This window comes from Trichoplusia ni, chromosome 2, assembly GCF_003590095.1.
Source record: "Trichoplusia ni isolate ovarian cell line Hi5 chromosome 2, tn1, whole genome shotgun sequence".
Taxonomy (NCBI): domain Eukaryota; kingdom Metazoa; phylum Arthropoda; class Insecta; order Lepidoptera; family Noctuidae; genus Trichoplusia; species Trichoplusia ni.
In genome coordinates, this window is record NC_039479.1 from 16446341 (window position 1) to 16466044 (window position 19704).

Here is a 19704-nt window from a genome sequence, read left to right on the forward strand (position 1 = left end):
TGAAGCTTAAACTATGACCTGTTTAAATGTTAAAAACAAAGCTATGGTTTTAACATAGCTTTTTGGATTACGAGAGCACCACCGGCTAAAACTGGATGAATTTCGCAACGTATTGTGGATATCTTCCTTAAGATACTATCGACATTATTAAATCAAAAATTATCCAATGAACATATCATAATTTAAATAGCATCGATATTGATATCATTTCCAATCAGCGATGTACGAATACTATATGTAAGTATATACAGATGCAGACATAATTAATGCAGGAAAAAGGAAATTAGAGTCATTGTCTCGAAGGAGTTACGGAGAAGAAGAGTGGCGTTAATCAGTTTACATTTATTATTTGAAATCATGTTTCGGGAATATTTAAAGCTAGTGTTGCTAGGTTAGTAGTGGAATTAATATAGGTACGAAAATAAAATAAAAAGAAAATGCCTGTATATATATTTCATTTTATTTTTAGTTGTATGTTTACACAATGCCACCGCTCGTCAGACTTTCTACGACGTGCCGGTGAAAAGTCTTTTGAGGATGCAACAGGGCATTGGATGGCCTCTGCGGTTGAATGTAACGGAGGGTCACGAGGCTCTAATGCGGTTGTCCAGAACTGTGAAGAATCAGGTCTCGTGTAAAGTGACTACACCAGCTGGAGTTACGTTCGATGTTAATAATCCACCTAGTGATAGGTGAGTGGCGTTTAATTGTTTTAATCACGTTACATTTTTCAACTATGTTCGATGTAAACGCGTCATGTTGCTGCATCGCGATTTGTTTTTACTCACTTAGCTGTAAAATTCGTGTAGTAGTTCAAAGTTCAAATTTTACAAAATAAAAGCCTACCCTTTATAATTTATCTTAGTGTAAATAAAGTTGACTCAGCTCCTACATAATTAAGTGATATTTTCAAACAGGCTGTTCCCAAAGGTGCTTTAGCTAAGTCGTAGGACAGGGATGATTTAAAAGCTTCTCATTAAGCGTAGCGAGCTGCCGCCATGTTGTAAATACTTTGTTACCTACCTTGCATACAAACGCGTTTGCAGTTAATTATTTACATAACATTTTCTCGCACTTTCACTCACAAGGAAATCGGTTATGTGGGCTAAAAGCAACCAATGTAATTGTTGTTTACCAAATTTTATCGAAATCGGTTTAGTAGTTTAGTGTTACTGACTAAGATACAGATAGAGTTTACTACTACTACTTGAATTTCTTGTGATAGTTTCACGTTCATGTATTTGTGATTTCTAATACTTTATCTATTATCTTCACTATCGTGTTGCACTCCAATAGCACTGATAACCTTGATATAATAATAAGTCAATGATTGATAACTAGACAAAAGAACGTCTTTGTCCGATTATGGATTGATTCCGCATAGATACAGCTAAGTAGTCCTTTTTTAGGGGTCCGTAATCATAGGTTAAAACGGAACCATGTTACCGCTGTCTGTGCGTCCTTCTGTCTGTTTATTAGTCAGCATGCCGTATTCCATAAACCATTATAACAAGACGGTTAAAACTTTCACCGTTCATGACATATTTCTCTTGATGCGATAACGATAAATAATCAAAATTATAATAGAGGTTAATCAATTTAAGCAATGTTAATTTTAAACACCTCATAGACTACAGACCCTTATTAGACGCATATCTAAAAAATAAAATAACAAAATAGTCCTGGTTAATTTAAAAATTTAAGGCGCAACGAAATAAAGAACCGCTGTGGGTTATTTCGGATATCAGAATTCATAATGCGGCGAAAATTAGCCTGAAAAAGAAATAGGTATACCTATATGACAATTGCCTAAATGTAGGAACTATTTGAATAACGAAATTAGATTATTATTATTAAGCTTAAGATTGTATATAGGTTTAAACGTTGGAGTGAAGGCTGTGGTCTGAGGGTTAAAAAGGTTGCTCCTGCGGATACGGGGCGATGGCGTCTCACTGCTTCCGAGGCTGGAAACTACTCGCTCACTGGCTGGTCGGAACTGCGAGTCCTAGGTATGACCCAAGAGAATATTATATCTCTTCTCAGTCCATAGATGTAGTATTAAAAAACATTCAAATCGGTTTAAAGACATTTATTTTCTTATAAAAACTATACAGTTCATTTAAAATAAGATATGCATAACAAATTCAATTAAAATATGGTATCTCTAGCGCTTATTACTATTAATTACGAGATTGCTTACATAAACATTTTCTTTACTTAGAATAAGTTTCTATGTTAAATTTTATTACATTTCTTTAATAAGTATATATTATTTTTATATTTCTATATTCTGAACTAGAAATTATTTATAACGAGTCGCTTACAGTGTGCTGAGATATCTTTTTAGTTTCATTTTAAATACATTTATACTGCTGCTTTCTTTCACTTCTTTTGGTAAGTTGTTATACAGTTGTGCTCCCTCAAATACTATTGTTTTTTTTCCGAAGTTAGTGCGTGGCTTCCTTAGTTGAATTTTGTTTTTATTATGTCTTAGATTATATGTAGTTTCTTTTTTGTGTAGTTTAATGTTTGTTTGTATTGTTAGGTTACTTATATTTCTAACTAGGATACAAGTACAATATGTGTAGAGTTGCGTAAGATTTAGTACGTTAGTCTTTTCGTATAGTGTTTTTGTTGGAGTCAAGTAGTTATAGTGGTGAAGCACCTTAATAATTTTATTTTGGGTAGTTTGTAATTGTTTCAAATGAGTGGCGGCGGCTGATCCCCATATTTCAATCATGTACTCAAGGTTTGATTTTACTAACGAGTTATAGATAACATTGCGCACTTGATATGGTATGCAATGTGCTATTCTGCGAAGGCTTCCTAGTAGTGATGTTAACTTTGTGCGGATGTGATTGATATGGAGGTTCCACGTTAGTTTGTCATCTAACCACAGGCCCAAATATTTTTCCGCGTTTGAGCGTTTTATTGGTTCGTCATTAATAGTTAGCGGTGTGAATGTGGGTATCTGTTTATTTTTTGCAGTAAAAATCATATAGGATGTTTTTGAGGCGTTCACTGTTAACAAGTTATATTTTAGCCACTCAGCAAGCAAATTCAAGTCTTTCTGTGCATCAGTCATGATTTCTTTGATTGACTTGTCAAAATAAAATAAACAGGTATCATCCGCGTAAAGTGTTAAATGGCCACTGAGGCCTATTTTATTAATATTATTCACATAAATTAGGAATAGTAATGGACTTATGATCGAGCCTTGAGGACAGCCGTAATCCAAGTTCTGTGGCGAACTAACAAAATTACCCATTTTGACAACCTGTCTCCTATTTTGAATGTATGAATTAAAAATTTTGAGCGCTGTACCCCTCACGCCTATATTCTCTAATTTATCGAGTAATTTTTGAGGACTAACGGTGTCAAAACATTTTTTTAAATCGATAAATATACCTACAGCAAATTTTTTTTGGTCAATATTAATTTTAATTTTGGTTATTAAATCTATCGCAGCTGATAGTGTACTGGATTTGGATCGGAAACCATATTGTTCGTCAATTAAAAACTTTTTCTCATTTAGGTAGTTATTTAGCCGAGTGTATATCACACGCTCAAATATTTTGGAAAGTATGGGTAGTACAGAGACGGGCCTGTAATTGCCTGGATCTGATCTGCTGCCGGCCTTATAGATAGGACTGACCTTGGCTACCTTGAGTGTGTCGGGAAAAGTGCCATTTTGTAAACATTTGTTTATGCAGTTGGTTAATCTGTTTAGTATTATATTTTTTAAACATTTTATAGCTTTTGCGCTTATTCCGTCAAGCCCGGTACTTGTGTTGATATCAAGGTCATCTATAATTTTCGATATTTCTGGAGTGGTACAAGGTTCTAGTTTGTGTAGTGTTGTGTTGTGTGAGTATGTAGGGTGCTAAAGCATTTCGAATTAATGTCGAAGGAAGTGAAAGTGCCCTATGAGCTGTCAGAAATGTTGTTTTACTAAACAATGTTCTCCATTTTCAACTCAATAAAAAAAAGTTGGAGGTTCTCAGTTCGTCTGTATTTTTTATCTTTGTTACTTACCTCTAAATTTCGGATAGGATGAACCGATTTTGCTGATTATTTTTTCATGGAACGGGAAATACCTAGCTGTCATTTGGTCTCATACATTTCGCCAAGTTTAGCTTAGTTAAAATAATAATTATTGCTTTAGGAAAGATCCCCGACGAACCCCTGGACGCTATATCACTGCAAGACGGTGAAACAAAAGCAAAAGTGACTTTATCGACTCTGAAGAACTCGTACTGTTTGGTTGCTCAGCCATTCTCCGAGAGTTCCTTGGTACCGGGCCACTGCAGTGTGATGTTGGAGCGGACTACCCGAGCTGTGCAAGGTCGATGGAACGTTCTACTGGGAGTACCGGGAAGGGTTTCAGAGGTGCATGTTGAAAGAAATGTTGTTGTAGAAGGTTGGTATTGGACTTTTGTATTGGATTCTTTTTTGTATTTTCTTCTTGTGATATAGAAATTAGGCGTAAAAGTGTTCTAAAGGAGAATTTAATAATGCCGAGTCGTTGAGATCATCACGCCAAAACCATGGCGCGCGACGTGTCGATCCCCACGAAGGACAGACGTGTGTGATTCACCAATATTTTTTTGAGCCTGGGTGTCTTTGTGCATGTGACAGGAATATTTTGTGAAATTCCCCAAGACACAAGGAGTGAATTACATAAGGAGGAATCGTTTATAAAAAAAGCGAAATCCTATCATTTGGCCATTATTCATCATTTGCGCAAATGCAGACATAATAATACGATAAGTATATTAATGATAAAATATATCATTCTAAAACCTTAGTCAGTAGACAATTAAATCAGCTAACAACCAACGAAACCAAAATAAACATTTTTTGCTTTAAGGTGACCTGATAAGTACTTTGTATAAGACTGTATCCTATGTGTGATCCGATCTTAATTAATAAATTATTTCATTTATCTGTCGTTAAATCTTAAAACAGTTCTGTAGACTCGAGAAATCATAAGAAAAGTCTCGCGTTATCAATTTTTATTTTATCAGTGATTACATGACTTTAAATGTAATTAAAAGAGGCATGAGGGTAAATTCACACCGACATGGCAGCATCTAGCAAGGTTTTTTATATTAATAAAAATAGTTGTGAATTATATCTAAAGAAGTAAAAAAACCATATCCGAAGCAATAATGATAATAAACAATTTTGCCCTACAATACGGTCTATTAGAATTAATTACAATTTATTGACATGCACAATTTTAGACCAGCTTTCGGATTTCGTATGTTTTTCCATACTATACTATGCTTATGTTTGAAGTCAACGAATTTATTATATACATTACTGAATAAGCTGTATTGTTGCTAAACAAGCCTATTTTTATCTCAAAATAAATAAACTTTGATAGGTATGACGTTCACCTGTTATAATCACTTATCATTTGCATCGCAATCAAATGATTGATGTTTGATAAATACTTGCGATCTACCGGTTTATCGAGTAAGTCATGCCCTCGACTTTACTTTATGTGCCCTTATACATGGACAGGTGACTTTGAAAGAGTGTTTCCTTTTGATTCAGCATTTTCGGCAAACGCACCCTCCTCAATCAGATAAGAAAGGAATTTAGCTTTCGCTAAATGTTGCACCTAGTGCTGTGCAATCGGGTTTTTTACTGAAAGTTATCTAAATCCAGCTAATAATACTACTTTTTTAAAACAAGTAAGTAAGTTCAGCAGTAATATATTCTTTAAAAAAAACGACTCCTGCATTAAGGTATTTAGTCCATGAGTCGAATTCCACAAACCTTCAAATCACATGCACAAATACGCCTAGACTCAGGACAAGCATTCATGGATCGAACCAGCATCACATCGCACACGCGATCTGTGGGTTAGGTGTTTTAACCTCAACCACTCGGCTACCATTCAATCATTCTTCTGAAAGATTATTTAATTGCCAACCCTAGTATCCGATCGTAACATAATATTTTTATCATTGAGCTATATATTTCACTAAATACTCAAGTTGTTCTACCTTCCTTTAACTATTTAAATCTCAAAAATAATATCTTGATATCCTAAAGTTAGAAATCTTCTATGTTGTAGCCGAGCGTCTCGACGTTGGCTTTGTTCGAGATGACAACTCGCATAAATTACATCTGTACTGTAATATTCTACACTCGCCCAAAAATGTTTCCTTCTGCCGTTTCCAAAAGAGCTCGGAAAGTGCTGGCTTCAATGTGGTGGATGGTCTTAGTGATGGTCGCTACAGGTTGGTACAAACTGTATCATGATATTACACAACCTATTTATCCCAATATAATAAAAAACTTTGCAGAAACAAATCTAATAAAACCCCGGCAGATTAACAGAGTTAGGTATAATTTTAGGCGTCACGCTCTGATTTAACTTTAAAATAACTGCGAGGAAATGATTTAATCTCGAAACATCAACAAAAAACAGTTCAATGTCCGTATAATGTGTTGTTTTAAATAATTTTAATTTATAGTTACTATGGCGATGGATTCTCAAAAAAACATTGTGGTATGACAATAGAGTCGGTACTCCCAGCTGATTATGGTACTTGGAGATGCACAGTTGGAGTCCAGGAGTGGGAAGGAACAGTCATCAAACAAAGAACCCCCATGCAAGCGTTAATCAGCGTTCCGACCGGCAAAGGTAAGACTCTAAGGCAAATTTTGTCTGGGTAACTGAAATATAATTTCGATATGCTTAAAGTTCCCTCATAAAAATCGCTTTATAATTAAAGGTAAAAGAATAAGGCGAGAAGTGGAAAGAGAACCAGAACTGAAGACATTGTTCGTTCAAAAAGACTCCCCTTTAACAATGAGATGTCGTGCTGAAGCGTCCCTAGCGTATTGTTGGTTCCAGCATCCTAATGGCTCACAATTCACACCCGTGGAACGAGCCGACAACGAGGAACAGGACTTTTGGTAAGATTTTATTTAACTACGAGTTTGAACTTCACAAGAATTCAAAAAGATTTGATATTATGCCCAAAATCATACTTCACTCGATACAAACTTTATTTTTGTTTTGTTTAACGACTTACCTAAGTTTTTCGCAACTTTCATGATATTTTCAGTTTTTTTTTGCTTTAAGTCGTCCCAGTCATATACTTGAACTAAATAAAAACTGGTTTATTAGACACTTATTCCTAGCTAACTTAGCTTTTTTTCGTCAAGGTACACTGGAGAAAATCTTCAGACTGGTGACTGTGGTATAACTTTCAAACACGTATCTGAAGAGGATGCCGGTACCTGGACTTGTCACATGGGCTATTTATACCAGCTAGGTATTGAAGTAGCAGACAAACTCGCTGTGCGAGTAACTGGACCTCTGGCTGCTCACACTCAGGAAATAGATGTAACAGTTGGTGGTCAGGCTACCATATACTGTCTGACTTCCAATGGACCGCGACCACTTGATTATTGTAGATTTTTGGCGCCTAATTTCGTTGGTATCAGCATAGATTCTACAGTTACCGAAGAAAAGTAAGTAAAGGATATCAAACTTAAAGGAATATGAACTTATTTCAATGATGTTAAAATGCTTTATGAACTAAAAAGATGACTACGATTCTTTTCTCTCCTCCGCACAAAAGTGGGGTATTTTTATCTAATTTCTCTCTCGACAACAACTAAAATGCAAATTTTAAACTTTAAGGAGGTTCTTTTACGCCGTTATTTTTTTCAGTGCCATCCTTGATCGTTATTATTTCACCCCTGAGAGGAAGTTACAATATGGCGACTGCTCCCTAACAATAAATCCGGTGCACAATGAAGATATCGGTAAATGGACATGTGCTGCTCTAGTGCATGACGAAACTGTGGAGTCGAGAGATACCATCATTTTATCTACTGCCAGTAAGTAAAGCTTTGAGTAACTTTTAAGTTTTTTATAGTTCGATACATGGTATTTTTTCCTTGAATAATATGACTATTTTATTGTTTTTGCAAATTTTGCAAATGAGGTACGATTTACAGCTAGGACTCTCTAAAACAGATCTTTTTTACTTAGAGCTACTTAAAAAATATATTTTTTGTTTCAGGTTCAGCTCGCTCGCATCGAGTTCGTGCCGGTTTGGGAGGTACTCTGGGTGGTATTGCTGTCCTGGGTCTAGTACTGGCTGGCTTCATGTGGTACAAGAAAGGGAAGAACGTCCCTTGGCCAACATTCAGATTCAGTAACACTTCGGATGCCTCGGATCTCACGATTCAACGACGAATGCAAAGATCCGATTCCAGATTAAGCAGTAGCACGACGAGTAGTAATGAAACAGATGTTTCGAGAACTGCTGCTAATTGTTAAACGAAATAATTAATTACCTGATATAAGACTCAAAATATATTTTAATCTGATTCTAGTCATGTTTTATTTAAAAAGATTTTAGTAGTACCTAACCACGTATGCATGCGTTGCTTTTATAAAATCTGCAATAATAATCCGTTTCTAGGAATTAATGTAATAGTAATAAAACGAAATAAATATTTTAGTCTTATTTAATAACACAGGTAGCACCAACGGATGAAAATACGAGTACCCAATTCGTTAAAGAGGAAAGATAAAAGAGTATATAAAGAAAGTTTTCCTTTGAGATTTTCACTAGATTTATTCTGCGATCTGGTATATATGTAACGAAGAATGCGTTTAAAGAAAACATATAAATAAGAGCTTCCTGAAGAGGTATAATGTTGCAGAACGCTCGGGAAGTATAGGTAACAATCCTATTAGTTATCTCCAAACATCACTCACGGCACATACCGGATGAAAACTCAGCTTTAGATAAGAAAGTTATTTTATAATTGCAAGATAAATAAAAGTATTAATAAATACTTCTTACATCGATACCTAATAATACATGCTAACATTAATTTTCGGTTTCTTCATCGAAATATCCTTTGACAATTTGGTCTATGGTGACTTTTGAGAAGAATTTGTTGATTGTCTTGACGAGGGTGCGCACAATTTGCTTGATGGCTGGTGGCGATAGTTCGTCCATCAATTGCTGCCAGTTCTCGTTGGCGAAAGCTAGTGTGGTTTCCGCTGTGGACATGAGAAATATTAGTTAGGAACTTTAGATAGTGTGTATGACTTTTAAGGAACAGGGCTCTCCTTTTAGTGGTCTGTACGATGTGGGAAGCTAACGGGTAAAACGGTACCCATTTAACAAGACTGTGTTAGCTAGTTGCAATTTTAACAGATTACGCTATTTATAACGCTGTAGTGAAAAATCCCAAATGAGCAGATCCCAAACAAGAAAGAAAGATCTGTTTTTTTATAACTATACAAATTCCCTCGAGTGCGTGTCTGACTTGCACTATCTATTTTATTGAAATGTTCGATAGTAGGTATGGTATCCAATCATAAACAGTAGCGATTAGTTAAGAACTTTTTAGAGTTGATGCGGATTCGTTATAATTATTTATCAACATTAGTTGGACTGTACGTATTTCTCCAAATGCCCTGATAGTTAATTAGCCCTCAAAACTCAGAACCATGAAACAGAAACACGACTAAGAAGTTCTATTTGTCCAAAAAGGTTAACCCAGAAATCTCGAGAAATGCGCGAAATTATGCTGTAAACGAAAATGAATCATTGTATCGAAACAAACGCTGAAGGACTTTCAGGGTGACTTCTAAAGCGGATCAAGTAGATAACCATCTGTATATAACATGTCCTGAGTTACCAAACAATGAAATCAATTGATTCATTGACATTGTAATTTCCTTCATTTCAATCAAGATTTGGAAAGGTGATATACATAGATCGTTCAAATTGCAACCGTCATTGAAACAGGCTGTTATCTTTAATAGGTAATTAGCTTGTTAATATTGTTATCAGATACGCAACATTGTAACAATATTTACGTACGATTAGTGATATTACAGGATGTACTAAGGATAAAGGAAATGAAAAGAAAATGGAACCTTTGCACTCAACAGACTATTCGGACAATTTTACAATATATACTATGTACATACGCAAGTAAATAATTTGTCGTTATTGCCATGCTGTTCTACTAGTATGTATCCATTTTTATACGTGAGATACAGATTCGATCCCACCGCAGGCAAGTGGCAATGTTATTTTACAAAGTTATGTGTACCTAAACTACTTTCTAAATTATTCTATGGTAACACTGACATGTGGTAAAGGAAAACTGGAATCGAAATATTGGAAACTGAAATCGCCAATCCGCAGGTACCTAGCGTGGTAATCAATGCTCAAATGTTTGTCGCTCAATGTTGTTCACAACTTATCGAAGCAATTTGATAATTGAAGAGCATAAGTACAGACTCATAAAAATATGTATCTGGAAGAATTATTTTGCTAAAGCACCCACGATTTTTTTATAAGAAGCGAACGCAATGTGAGCAAGGTTTCACATTAGCTGTTAAATGAGATTGCCGAGTCAGCGAATGATGAATACCTATAGAAATTCTTGCTGATTAATGAAATCGCCCCACTAATACGTATCGCGTAGGTATAAGGAGACGTTTGGTTGAATGTGGCTATAAATTACTATTTGTTTAACGCCTCCATAGCGATGAAAACGAACAAAAACGGACTAAAGGCTATTTTTCCCTTGAGATTGGTGACATGTAAACAAGGACTTTTTTTTTAAATGAATTGTGTTACATACACATTTTTACGTAAAGTAAGCAAAACACAATGTATCCCAGTTCTGTATTCACAACCATGTGCGAATTCGGTTCGTAAAATGCGTCATAAACTGGTTCGGCTAAATTACATTTGCGGGATAAAGCCTGAACACAAAGCTCTTTTCATTGCGTGAAAATAATTAGAATAGCAACAGGCCTCAACCTCAGATTATATCTGATGCGGTTTAACATGGATTTACTTAACAAGGCCTGACCTAATCTAGATTAACTTAAACCTTTATTTAATTTCCTGAGACAGAAGAGTTCATTTTTTGTTAAGGCCGGGAGGAGAGGCACTCAACAGAGTCTTTTCAAAAACTTTTCTCTTTAAACTGATAATGAGGTACATTAACTGGAGCTACGCGAAACAAATATAAAAACTAACAATAGATGTTTAGTCACACTTAACGTAAATTATTAATTTTCTCACCGAGTTGTTTGTTCCCATTGAACAGGTTCTTCAGGTCAAACGTGGTACGTTCGATGGTGTACTTGTACTTCGGTGTCGCCAGCTTAAAGTGCACGCCACTTTCGTCCTTATGGTGGGTCAGTTTGCTGTCCAACCAAACTTCGATTCCCTCTGCAAAATTAATTGGGTTATAGAAAGCAATGTTGCTTGTATTCGTTTTGTAGATCCTTCTTGTTAACTATTTTTACACGGTATATTGAACTTTATTGATAGTGCACCTTATTAATTTCCTTCAAAATTGTACTTACGTTAAGGTAAAAATCAATAAATATAGTAATTTTAATCACGTACATTATAATATGAATAAATTACTTCCCACAAATATTTCACCTGGGCGGGATTCAAACCCATGACCTCTGGTGTAGCAGCCAGGGCCACTGACAACTTACGACCTACGGCCACCGTAAGGTCGGGCCTGCGGGTGGCAGGGAGGGCACCCTGACACTCGATCAGCCAGCAGGCCAAGAAGGAGACGGGCGCGTCGTCCTGCGCACCCGTTTTTATGAGGAGTGAGGGGTGGGCTTTTTACACCCATCCCTTGAGAAGGAGTCCAAAGGACTAGAGCCAGCCAGAGTCGCGCAGAGTATGCGCGAGCGATCCCGTGACTCTGGCTAAAGCAGTAGAAGGGGCCCGGGGTGTTTTTAGTCGGTGGAAGTCCGACATATCCCCACGCCGTGCCCTCGACGTGGGTTGAAGACATTAGCGTTTCACCCCGGAAAAAAAAAAAAAAAAAAAAAAAAAAAGGGCCACTGACAACTTGACTAACAGGCAACCTTTGTATAAACTATGAATGTCATAAATATCAATACGTTTTACTTACGTGCTTTGACTATAGCGTCACCCTTGCCTGTAATTGGCAGGATCAGAATCCTGCCATCGACGACGTACTGCGCTGTCAGACTCATGTTGCCTTTGAATGCCAAGGAGAAGGTTTCCTCGCTTTTGTTGTTCCCTAGTTCAAGCCTGTTTGCGAAATGTGGGAAGGAGATTAGAAAAAAAAACATTTTAAAGATGAAACCTTTTGAAAAACAGTAGATACTTATTTAAGTTTTGAAATCTCTCTGAATCTATTTTAGTTTCAAACGGTTTCAGGCTTACCAAAAGAAGTGTTAGTATGCGAGGTACAGAATATACAAATACACAAACTCATATCCAAACTTACACGTTCCATCAAGCAAATTGATGTACAAAGTCGATTGTCGTAACTATTACATTGTACCTACATTTAAATTACTTGTAATTAGTGGATAAACGCAGTCTTTTGCCAATTGCCATATAAAAATATCAAGGAACTGGTTAGATGTAATTAGGTAGGTACAACATAAAATAATTATGAACGTGTGTTTTTTTTGCTGAAGTCTTAACTTTGTGCCTATTGTTTTGATATCATTTGTCAAGGCAATAATTATTGTATTTTAAACGTTGGGACGAGTTCTGTTATTTGCATACAATGTGTTTTCCTCAGCGTTTGAAATAATTTTCTATGACGATTGTTTATCGATTGACACACCTATCGATACTTCCGGAGGGAACTCTTTGGTTGAAGGTTCTTTAATCTTTGTTGATAAAGGAAAATCAATTAACCATTAGCCATGAACTTGTTTGTTTGAAATGCTTTGTTTTCCATGATAGTTACTCACACGTACGACTTGTTTACTCTGACTTAAGTCTTGCTTTTGCATATAAAAGAACAATATTAAGCATAAAAAATATGCTTACCATACAATTTTCTTTTCTTTTCAAAAGATTTATCCTTTAACCAAAGAAGACATAAAGAACTTTAGTTTCCTAGCCGATATCCAAAGGGCGCAAATTTAAAGAAGCTAAAGAATCAGGAATCTGGCATGGCTGGTAATTCCAGGCCTTAAAGGAATATACGGGTCTGAACTAGAGATACCGCGTTCATAAGCTTTCATAATATATAACTTTGAGACGTGGTTACGCTACCATCATTTCGTCTCTCATCCTCTCCTTTTACTTACTTGAGTTCAGTCAACATGCTGTCACTTAGTCCATGCATAGCTGCCTTCGAGAAGGACAGGTTCAGTCCATTGCCGTCTATTTCGATGTTGCTCAACTGCACTGGGTCTATCGAAGGCACACCCATTTCAGGGATGCCCTTAGTGAATTTAGGAAGGGTTATTTCTATCTGTTCCTTCACGCATTCCGTAAAGTTATCGCTTTTGATGTTGCATGGTTCGATGTATTCAGCTGAAATTAAAATGACATCGATTATGCTATGTTATTTTTATTTATTTTAGATCAAAAGGATATTTTATGATTTATTAATTTTACGTGGAAATCTATTATTGTCTAAATGAAACAGCTAACATATGGTGGAAGTTGTAGTCTGCACCTGCCAACTGTAGTTAATCAATTAATACCCCATTAAAACTTATTATTCACCGATCACTTAAGCCCTTCGTTTTTTTCTGAATATGTACCTAGTTTATTACTAATTATCTAGTTAAAAGAAACAAAGCGTTTCAAACGCTTTGTGTTTCGGAACATATACTTGGTTATTGTCCTTAATGTACGATTCTTTTAAATTAAATAATTTTTAAATTGAAAGTAATAGGGGCAGGTAAATGGAAAAGCCATTTTGTCGAGAACAGCAGTGACGTTTGTTGTATATGTAAAAAAAAATGTATATATTATTTTAATCGATTTAAACAAATTAAGAGGGTTTATCACCTTTTAAAGTAATTGCAATTGTGAAAGAAAGATTCCACTCTACACTGAGAACTGTGTTGTCACATTTCAACGACGAACAATAAGATAGAATTAACAGTAGTTAGGAAAACCATCTTTACATGAAGAATAAAATTAATAGCTTGTAATTGCTACTGGATAGGTGTGGATAAATTATAGGTAATACTGTTAAATGGTTCTTTATAATCGCTATAATAATATGCAATCAATAAATGAGCTCCGGAATGGAAAAACATTAGTAGGTAGTAATTTTATTATAGATCCGCCATTTAGTTTAATGTGGTAAGAAAACAGATTTTCACGTGATGTCATGATTTTATAAACTACCTGATATTATTTTATTGATGGTTTATTGAGTTCTTTTAATATCTATTTTTTTTGAGATGCTTTCCTTTTCTTTACTATTTTATAAGTTATATTTAGAGTCGGAGTAGAATCTAACAATACGATCATACATTTTTTGATTTGTAAGTAGCGCATCTTGGGGGACGCCCATTGACAGTAGACGTCGAAAGGCTGAATTGATTGTTTGAGATAAATCTTTATATATATACTGACTGACTGATACGTAATTTTGTGTTGTCATAGATAATGAGAATCTATTACGAAACGGGAGACTAGTGCAGGTTTCGAAAATGTTTTTTCATTCCATTGGGGAAGAGCCGACAAGAATCAACATTTTAAAAACAAAATTGATACATGGTATAAGATTACCGATACATGCGTCGAAGCCTAAATATAGCTGTTAGATAGAATTTGAAATTTAGTCCATAAAAAGAGAGAGAAAATATTGTGAACATTTTAGAAAGGCACCAATGGTGGGTAAAGGTTCTAGCTGTTACACGTGGCTCATATAACTGAATGTAGGTGTAAACCATATAGTCCGAACAATGATTGATGATATGTTAATATTTGCTTGACCTATCAAGAGTTTTGCCATTGTGGTAATTCCGATAACTCATTAATATGCAAGAAAATCCCAGGCTGTGGTTATAAGGAGTGCCAACCTGCATAAATTGCTTATGATAAAAAAAATGCATCCGCAAATATAATGCATGCTGAATTAAGCAAGCAAAATATGAAGAACTAAGCTAACTGATAAAATCCGTATTTCGAGCAATTAAGTTTTTGAATTTTTCCCTAAATCCATAAGATGCTATTGCCGATGCCGATGCGATGCCAAGGTGGCCATTAATCGCAAAAGATGGTAATATCTGGAAGAGAAAAGAAAAGGCCTTTGCCCAGCAGTTGGATCTAAAACAGGCTATATTTACACTTCTTGACAAAATTTCAATTTCAGTTGTCTTTTCCCATTCTTGAAAACGTGGCATCTCACGACTGCTTGAAACTTTGAAAAATTACATCAAATCTCAATTTATCATCTAAGACGGTCTTGTTTTCCAACTACTACTATTAAGGATGGTATGTAAACAGTAAGATCCTACCTTGTTTGTTCCTATATTAACTACGGTTCGAAATTAATTCGTACCATTGATTCAATACACGTTTCCCAATCGCGTCAACGCATGATGATTGATTGATCAAACCGATCACGTATCGATTGCCTTGTCATACTTGTACAAAGCAAACGACATAATTAAATTTCGATTTCATTTATTTCATCGTAGATTTTAACAAATATTTGCTTTGATACGTGGTTGTTGATTTATTAGGTTAGGATTATAGAATTGAATTATGGAAATGTTTTTAGGAATTAATTGGCATTTGCAATAGACGATTCTGGTAGACAGATGAACTTTGTAGACCAGGGTCGATAATTTTTAAAACCAAAAAAAATAATAGTGGGATGAAACCCATTACAAAAGGAGGGGAATATTATAAAAATCAAAGGAAAAATAAATTACGGGCGAACGGTGAGTTTCTTGAAGATAATTGTGACAAGTTTACTTAAAAAAAAAAAAAAAACTTTTCGAATCTGCATAGGAAGGTAAATACTATCTCTATTTTTATCTGTATCAGTCAACTCAAACATAAAAATCTTAATATTCTAAGTTTTTAAGTAAACTTGTCACAATTATCTTTAAGAAACTTAGCGTGCACGTGTATTTATACATATAAAGATTTACTGTAGTAACATTTTTTTTCACTGTCGGAAAGCAGAGATTTCAACGAATAGAAACCATACCAACTTTTTGAAAAAAGCTGATATTTTGACGGGTGAATTTTCAATTGAAAATTAGGGTTTTTTTATTTTAATTCAAAATAAGGTGAAAAAATGAATATTTTTAATCAAATAAATTACAGCGTATTTAGGACACAAAAAGGTAAGTTTTCACCAAATTTCGTTAAAAAATATAAATTTTTGTAAAAGATAAAATAAAAAACCAAAAACTTAGTTTTTTGGATTTTTTACATAATTTTGAGGTTATGTGAAAAATGTGTAAATCCAAAAGTTTTAGATCTTTTTATTACCTACAACTATGCGATTTGACTTTTAGTATTGCCGGAAATCGAGAAAAACCGTTTTTTACCCTTCAAACGTCACCTCCACCCCCTTCCCGACCGTAATTTATTTTTCCTCTCATTTTTATAATATTCCCCTCCTTTTCTAATGGGTTTCATTCTACTATTTTTTTTTCACTTTTTATTATTTTTCAAGGGTACTGGGGTTGTTTCAGGTACCCTGGTCTATTTGTATGATTTTAGTGGTATTTAAACTATTGAATCCAATCTGGACTTATAATCTTCATCGTTATCCTATAAGCCATTTTTTCTATCATCCGATAGTATTCACTAATATGAACTGTAAATTCTGGTATATTCTTATACATAAATATCTGACTATTCAATTTACTCCTCCCAGAATGTCCTGTTTCTAGGTTGGTTTTCTATGTCAATTTATTAAAAGAATCCTAAGCCAACATAACCCTTTTATCGATAACTTTAAAGGAGACAGAATCCTCTTGGTCCAACGTTTGCTCAGTTCATCATTGTCTAGTCCAGTGCAGCCCAGCTTATAGGATGACACGTGGTCTAAGATTTATGTTTTCCTAAAGCTACGCTTTTCAATAACCAAGACTATATTATTTTGTAGAGTTGATATCTTCACTTATCTATGTATAGAGTGCTCTTATGATTTCTTATTTAATAACGAAAGCTTTACCGTGATTGAGTGGATGGCATGGGATGTCTTTATCAAATTTGTTATACTTTTGAATTAAAACTTCCTTAGGCGCGACTAGGAGTATCTAGGCGGTAACTGGACGACAATGCAACGGAAGTCCGTTACAGCAATATTGCGTCCCGTTTCTGAACCATCCGGTTTTTAATATTTTGATTTTGACAATAGATGGTTTAAATAAAAAAAAAAAGTAAAAAACATTGTAAAAATTATTAAATTGAATAATTACAGAAGTTTTACTTCGATCGTGTGTGATAGTTACACGCACTCTTTGTGCTTCAGGCTTGACTAGCATTAAGTGAATATATCTCAATAAAAAAAAACTTGTGATTTGTGAAGGAATACTCTCATATACCTACAAGGACACTATATAAGACAATGATGAAAAACATTACGTACGACTACTTCAAGTCGTACCAACTAAAACTAGTTTAACTTTGTGTCACCAATTTGCACTTGAACTTATTCTGAACTCGTCAATGTCAGTCTTTACAATACCAGTTTATTTAAAGACGTTAAGATTGTTCATTAATGTGACAATAGCTTTTATTGATCAATCTATTTGCAGTACCATCAATCAAAATAATAAAAAGCCATCGGCAAAGTGCGAGTCGGATATGTAACTAAGGGTTCCGTACAAACAGGCTGAAGATGAACCGGTTTGTAAAAAACAACATCATTTATAAATTTTTTGACCGCAACTGTTTCTTAACATCGATTTTACAAAAAAAAACGCCTTGCAAACAGAAATACATAATTTCTGATAATTTCAACAGTCTTATCTAGTTATCACGATTCATATAGCCTGGTGACTGACGAACTTACAAACAGCAGAGCCTTAAAAATGGGTTTCCGGTTTACATTACCGTTAATTATTTACCGCATTATTTTTGTTATTGGTTTTGTTATTTTGCTATTCTATACCTATATTTTAGTCGTTATCGCTTTGGTTTCGAAAGTTCGATAATGTTTGCTGTATCTTTTAATATACCTACCTACTTTACTTATGCACTTAAACTAAAGTATTTATTTATTAATACTTCAAAATATAGTGTCAATATTGTCTAAACAGTACTCAGTGTCAGTGTTCTATTAATGAATACTTAAATGAAAGTGGAATCATTGATTCCCTGTATTAATTATATAAGTGTCCGTTTAATGATACAGATTTTTATCTTTATTTTAACTATGAATAGTTTGAATGGACATAGTAAAAAAAGCATTTTTTCTATAGATTTACTAGTGTAGATATAATATAATAATTGTTCAATTGACGTGGGAGTTAATTAAAATGAGGTTTTAGTGATTGTTGATCATTCTTTTGTATTTTAACACAATTGATATAGTTTTAAGCTTGGTTTTTTAATTAAATCTTTGTTCAAAGAGAAGAATACTTTTGCTGAATTATTTTAATTTATTTGTATTTGTAGTTTCATGCATTGTGTTAGTAAATTATTAAACGTTGTTTATTTCGAGATAAAATAAAAATAAACAATATCATTTTACTTACGTAAAAATCCATCTTTGCAATTTGTTGCGTAAACCAGGGAAAGAATAACCAAACTGTATGCCGCGAACATTTTCATTGTATATTTGTTATTTAATAAGAAATAATATTTTTATAAAAAAAACACGTTCTATTACGTTTTGGCACAAGAGCTCGACACACACTGTGCGCTGACAGGAACCGGCAACTTATTTATGTTGACTGTCTGATTCTTTTTCCGTCCAACATAATTATAACATGATCAATGTAAGTATTTGTCAAAAATGTTCACGCAATTTTATACAATATTCTTAACACATAAGGTCTATAATCCTGTGCGTTTTAAAGTACCTGGTCATTTTAGGGTTAGCAAATTACTTTGGTCTTTAATATCTTTCATACGTGATCGATATGTATTTTATTATTTAACCTTTCGTAATTATTTCCGTTTTTAGTTTGTTTCTGAACTTTGGATTATTTGTTCATTAAAAAATGTCGTAAATCGTTTTGTTAGTGCTAAATTACTCATTTATAATTATCTATGACGAAATAAAAAAAAAACTTAGTGACCCACTTGCATTGATACATCAAGTAGAAAAAATCTAAGCAAGAGTAATCTTTCAAGTTAATTATCCTGATAACTGGTTGAATATTTTATCATTCATAGAACTCTTAAACATGTTGAAAGCGGTCTAGATGTCTTTGTTCGCCGGACAACCCTAATGACACAATCTAAGCTTGTAACAAGTAAACGTCTTTAATTGTATTTTTTACTGTCTTTGTTATCATGTTTACATGACCTGACATTACCTGATGAATAGAAGCTGTAAAAAAGTAATTACTATATAATTGTGACTTTATATTATATTATGTAATTTATTGAACGGTTTTAAGGAATAAGCATATTGTAGGGGAGTTTTGTGTGAGAATTTAGTCTACATTTTTTTGTTACTTAAAGAAGTATATAATGTGATGTTATAAGATAAAGTGGGTGCAACGTATCTTGGTGAAACGGCTCTGGGGTAACGCCTTTAGGCGAAATAGATTTGGTAGTAGTGTGGGTTTTTTAATAGTATTTTGGCTTTTCCGTTCTCTGAAGTGGAAAAAATACTATATCTTGTAGCAGTCATTGCTTTAAGTTGCACTTAGTATCTTTTTACCTTAGTTTTGAGTTCTGTTTAATTTAAAGAATGGTGTTGCCACCCAGTGACAAAGTTCATACAAAA

At 34.3% G+C, this 19704-nt stretch overlaps 2 protein-coding genes and 1 long non-coding RNA gene across 3 annotated transcripts; 2 read left to right on the forward strand and 1 right to left on the reverse strand.

Moving 5' to 3' along the window:
• The first annotated feature begins 272 nt into the window (after positions 1-272).
• LOC113508435 lies at positions 273-8369 on the forward strand. Its single transcript, XM_026891486.1, has 10 exons — positions 273-391; positions 470-692; positions 1876-2009; positions 4166-4420; positions 6089-6254; positions 6492-6661; positions 6753-6936; positions 7189-7497; positions 7700-7869; positions 8055-8369. The coding sequence occupies exons 1-10, from the start codon at positions 358-360 to the stop codon at positions 8312-8314; spliced, it is 1905 nt and encodes a 634-aa protein (XP_026747287.1). The 5' UTR covers positions 273-357; the 3' UTR covers positions 8315-8369.
• A 120-nt stretch (positions 8370-8489) lies between these two features.
• LOC113508436 (circadian clock-controlled protein-like) lies at positions 8490-18810 on the reverse strand. Its single transcript, XM_026891488.1, has 5 exons — positions 18503-18810; positions 13121-13349; positions 11959-12101; positions 11100-11249; positions 8490-9049 (listed from the first exon to the last, which is right to left on the reverse strand). The coding sequence occupies exons 1-5, from the start codon at positions 18576-18578 to the stop codon at positions 8874-8876; spliced, it is 774 nt and encodes a 257-aa protein (XP_026747289.1). The 5' UTR covers positions 18579-18810; the 3' UTR covers positions 8490-8873.
• LOC113508437 lies at positions 16424-17725 on the forward strand. Its single transcript, XR_003402023.1, has 2 exons — positions 16424-17473; positions 17561-17725. It is a non-coding gene; the product is annotated as an uncharacterized LOC113508437 (long non-coding RNA).
• Positions 18811-19704: the final 894 nt, after the last annotated feature.

Coding starts and splice junctions, on each gene's coding strand:
- LOC113508435 (XM_026891486.1), top strand. CDS start 358: ATGTTTCGGGAATATTTAAAGCTAGTGTTGCTAG. Junction 693..1,875: donor AATAATCCACCTAGTGATAG/GTGAGTGGCGTT, acceptor GATTGTATATAG/GTTTAAACGTTGGAGTGAAG. Junction 6,662..6,752: donor CAGCGTTCCGACCGGCAAAG/GTAAGACTCTAA, acceptor TTATAATTAAAG/GTAAAAGAATAAGGCGAGAA.
- LOC113508436 (XM_026891488.1), bottom strand. CDS start 18,578: ATGAAAATGTTCGCGGCATACAGTTTGGTTATTCTTTCCCTGGTTTAC. Junction 12,102..13,120: donor AGCATGTTGACTGAACTCAA/GTAAGTAAAAGG, acceptor TTTCGCAAACAG/GCTTGAACTAGGGAACAACA. Junction 11,250..11,958: donor TGACGCTATAGTCAAAGCAC/GTAAGTAAAACG, acceptor TTAATTTTGCAG/AGGGAATCGAAGTTTGGTTG.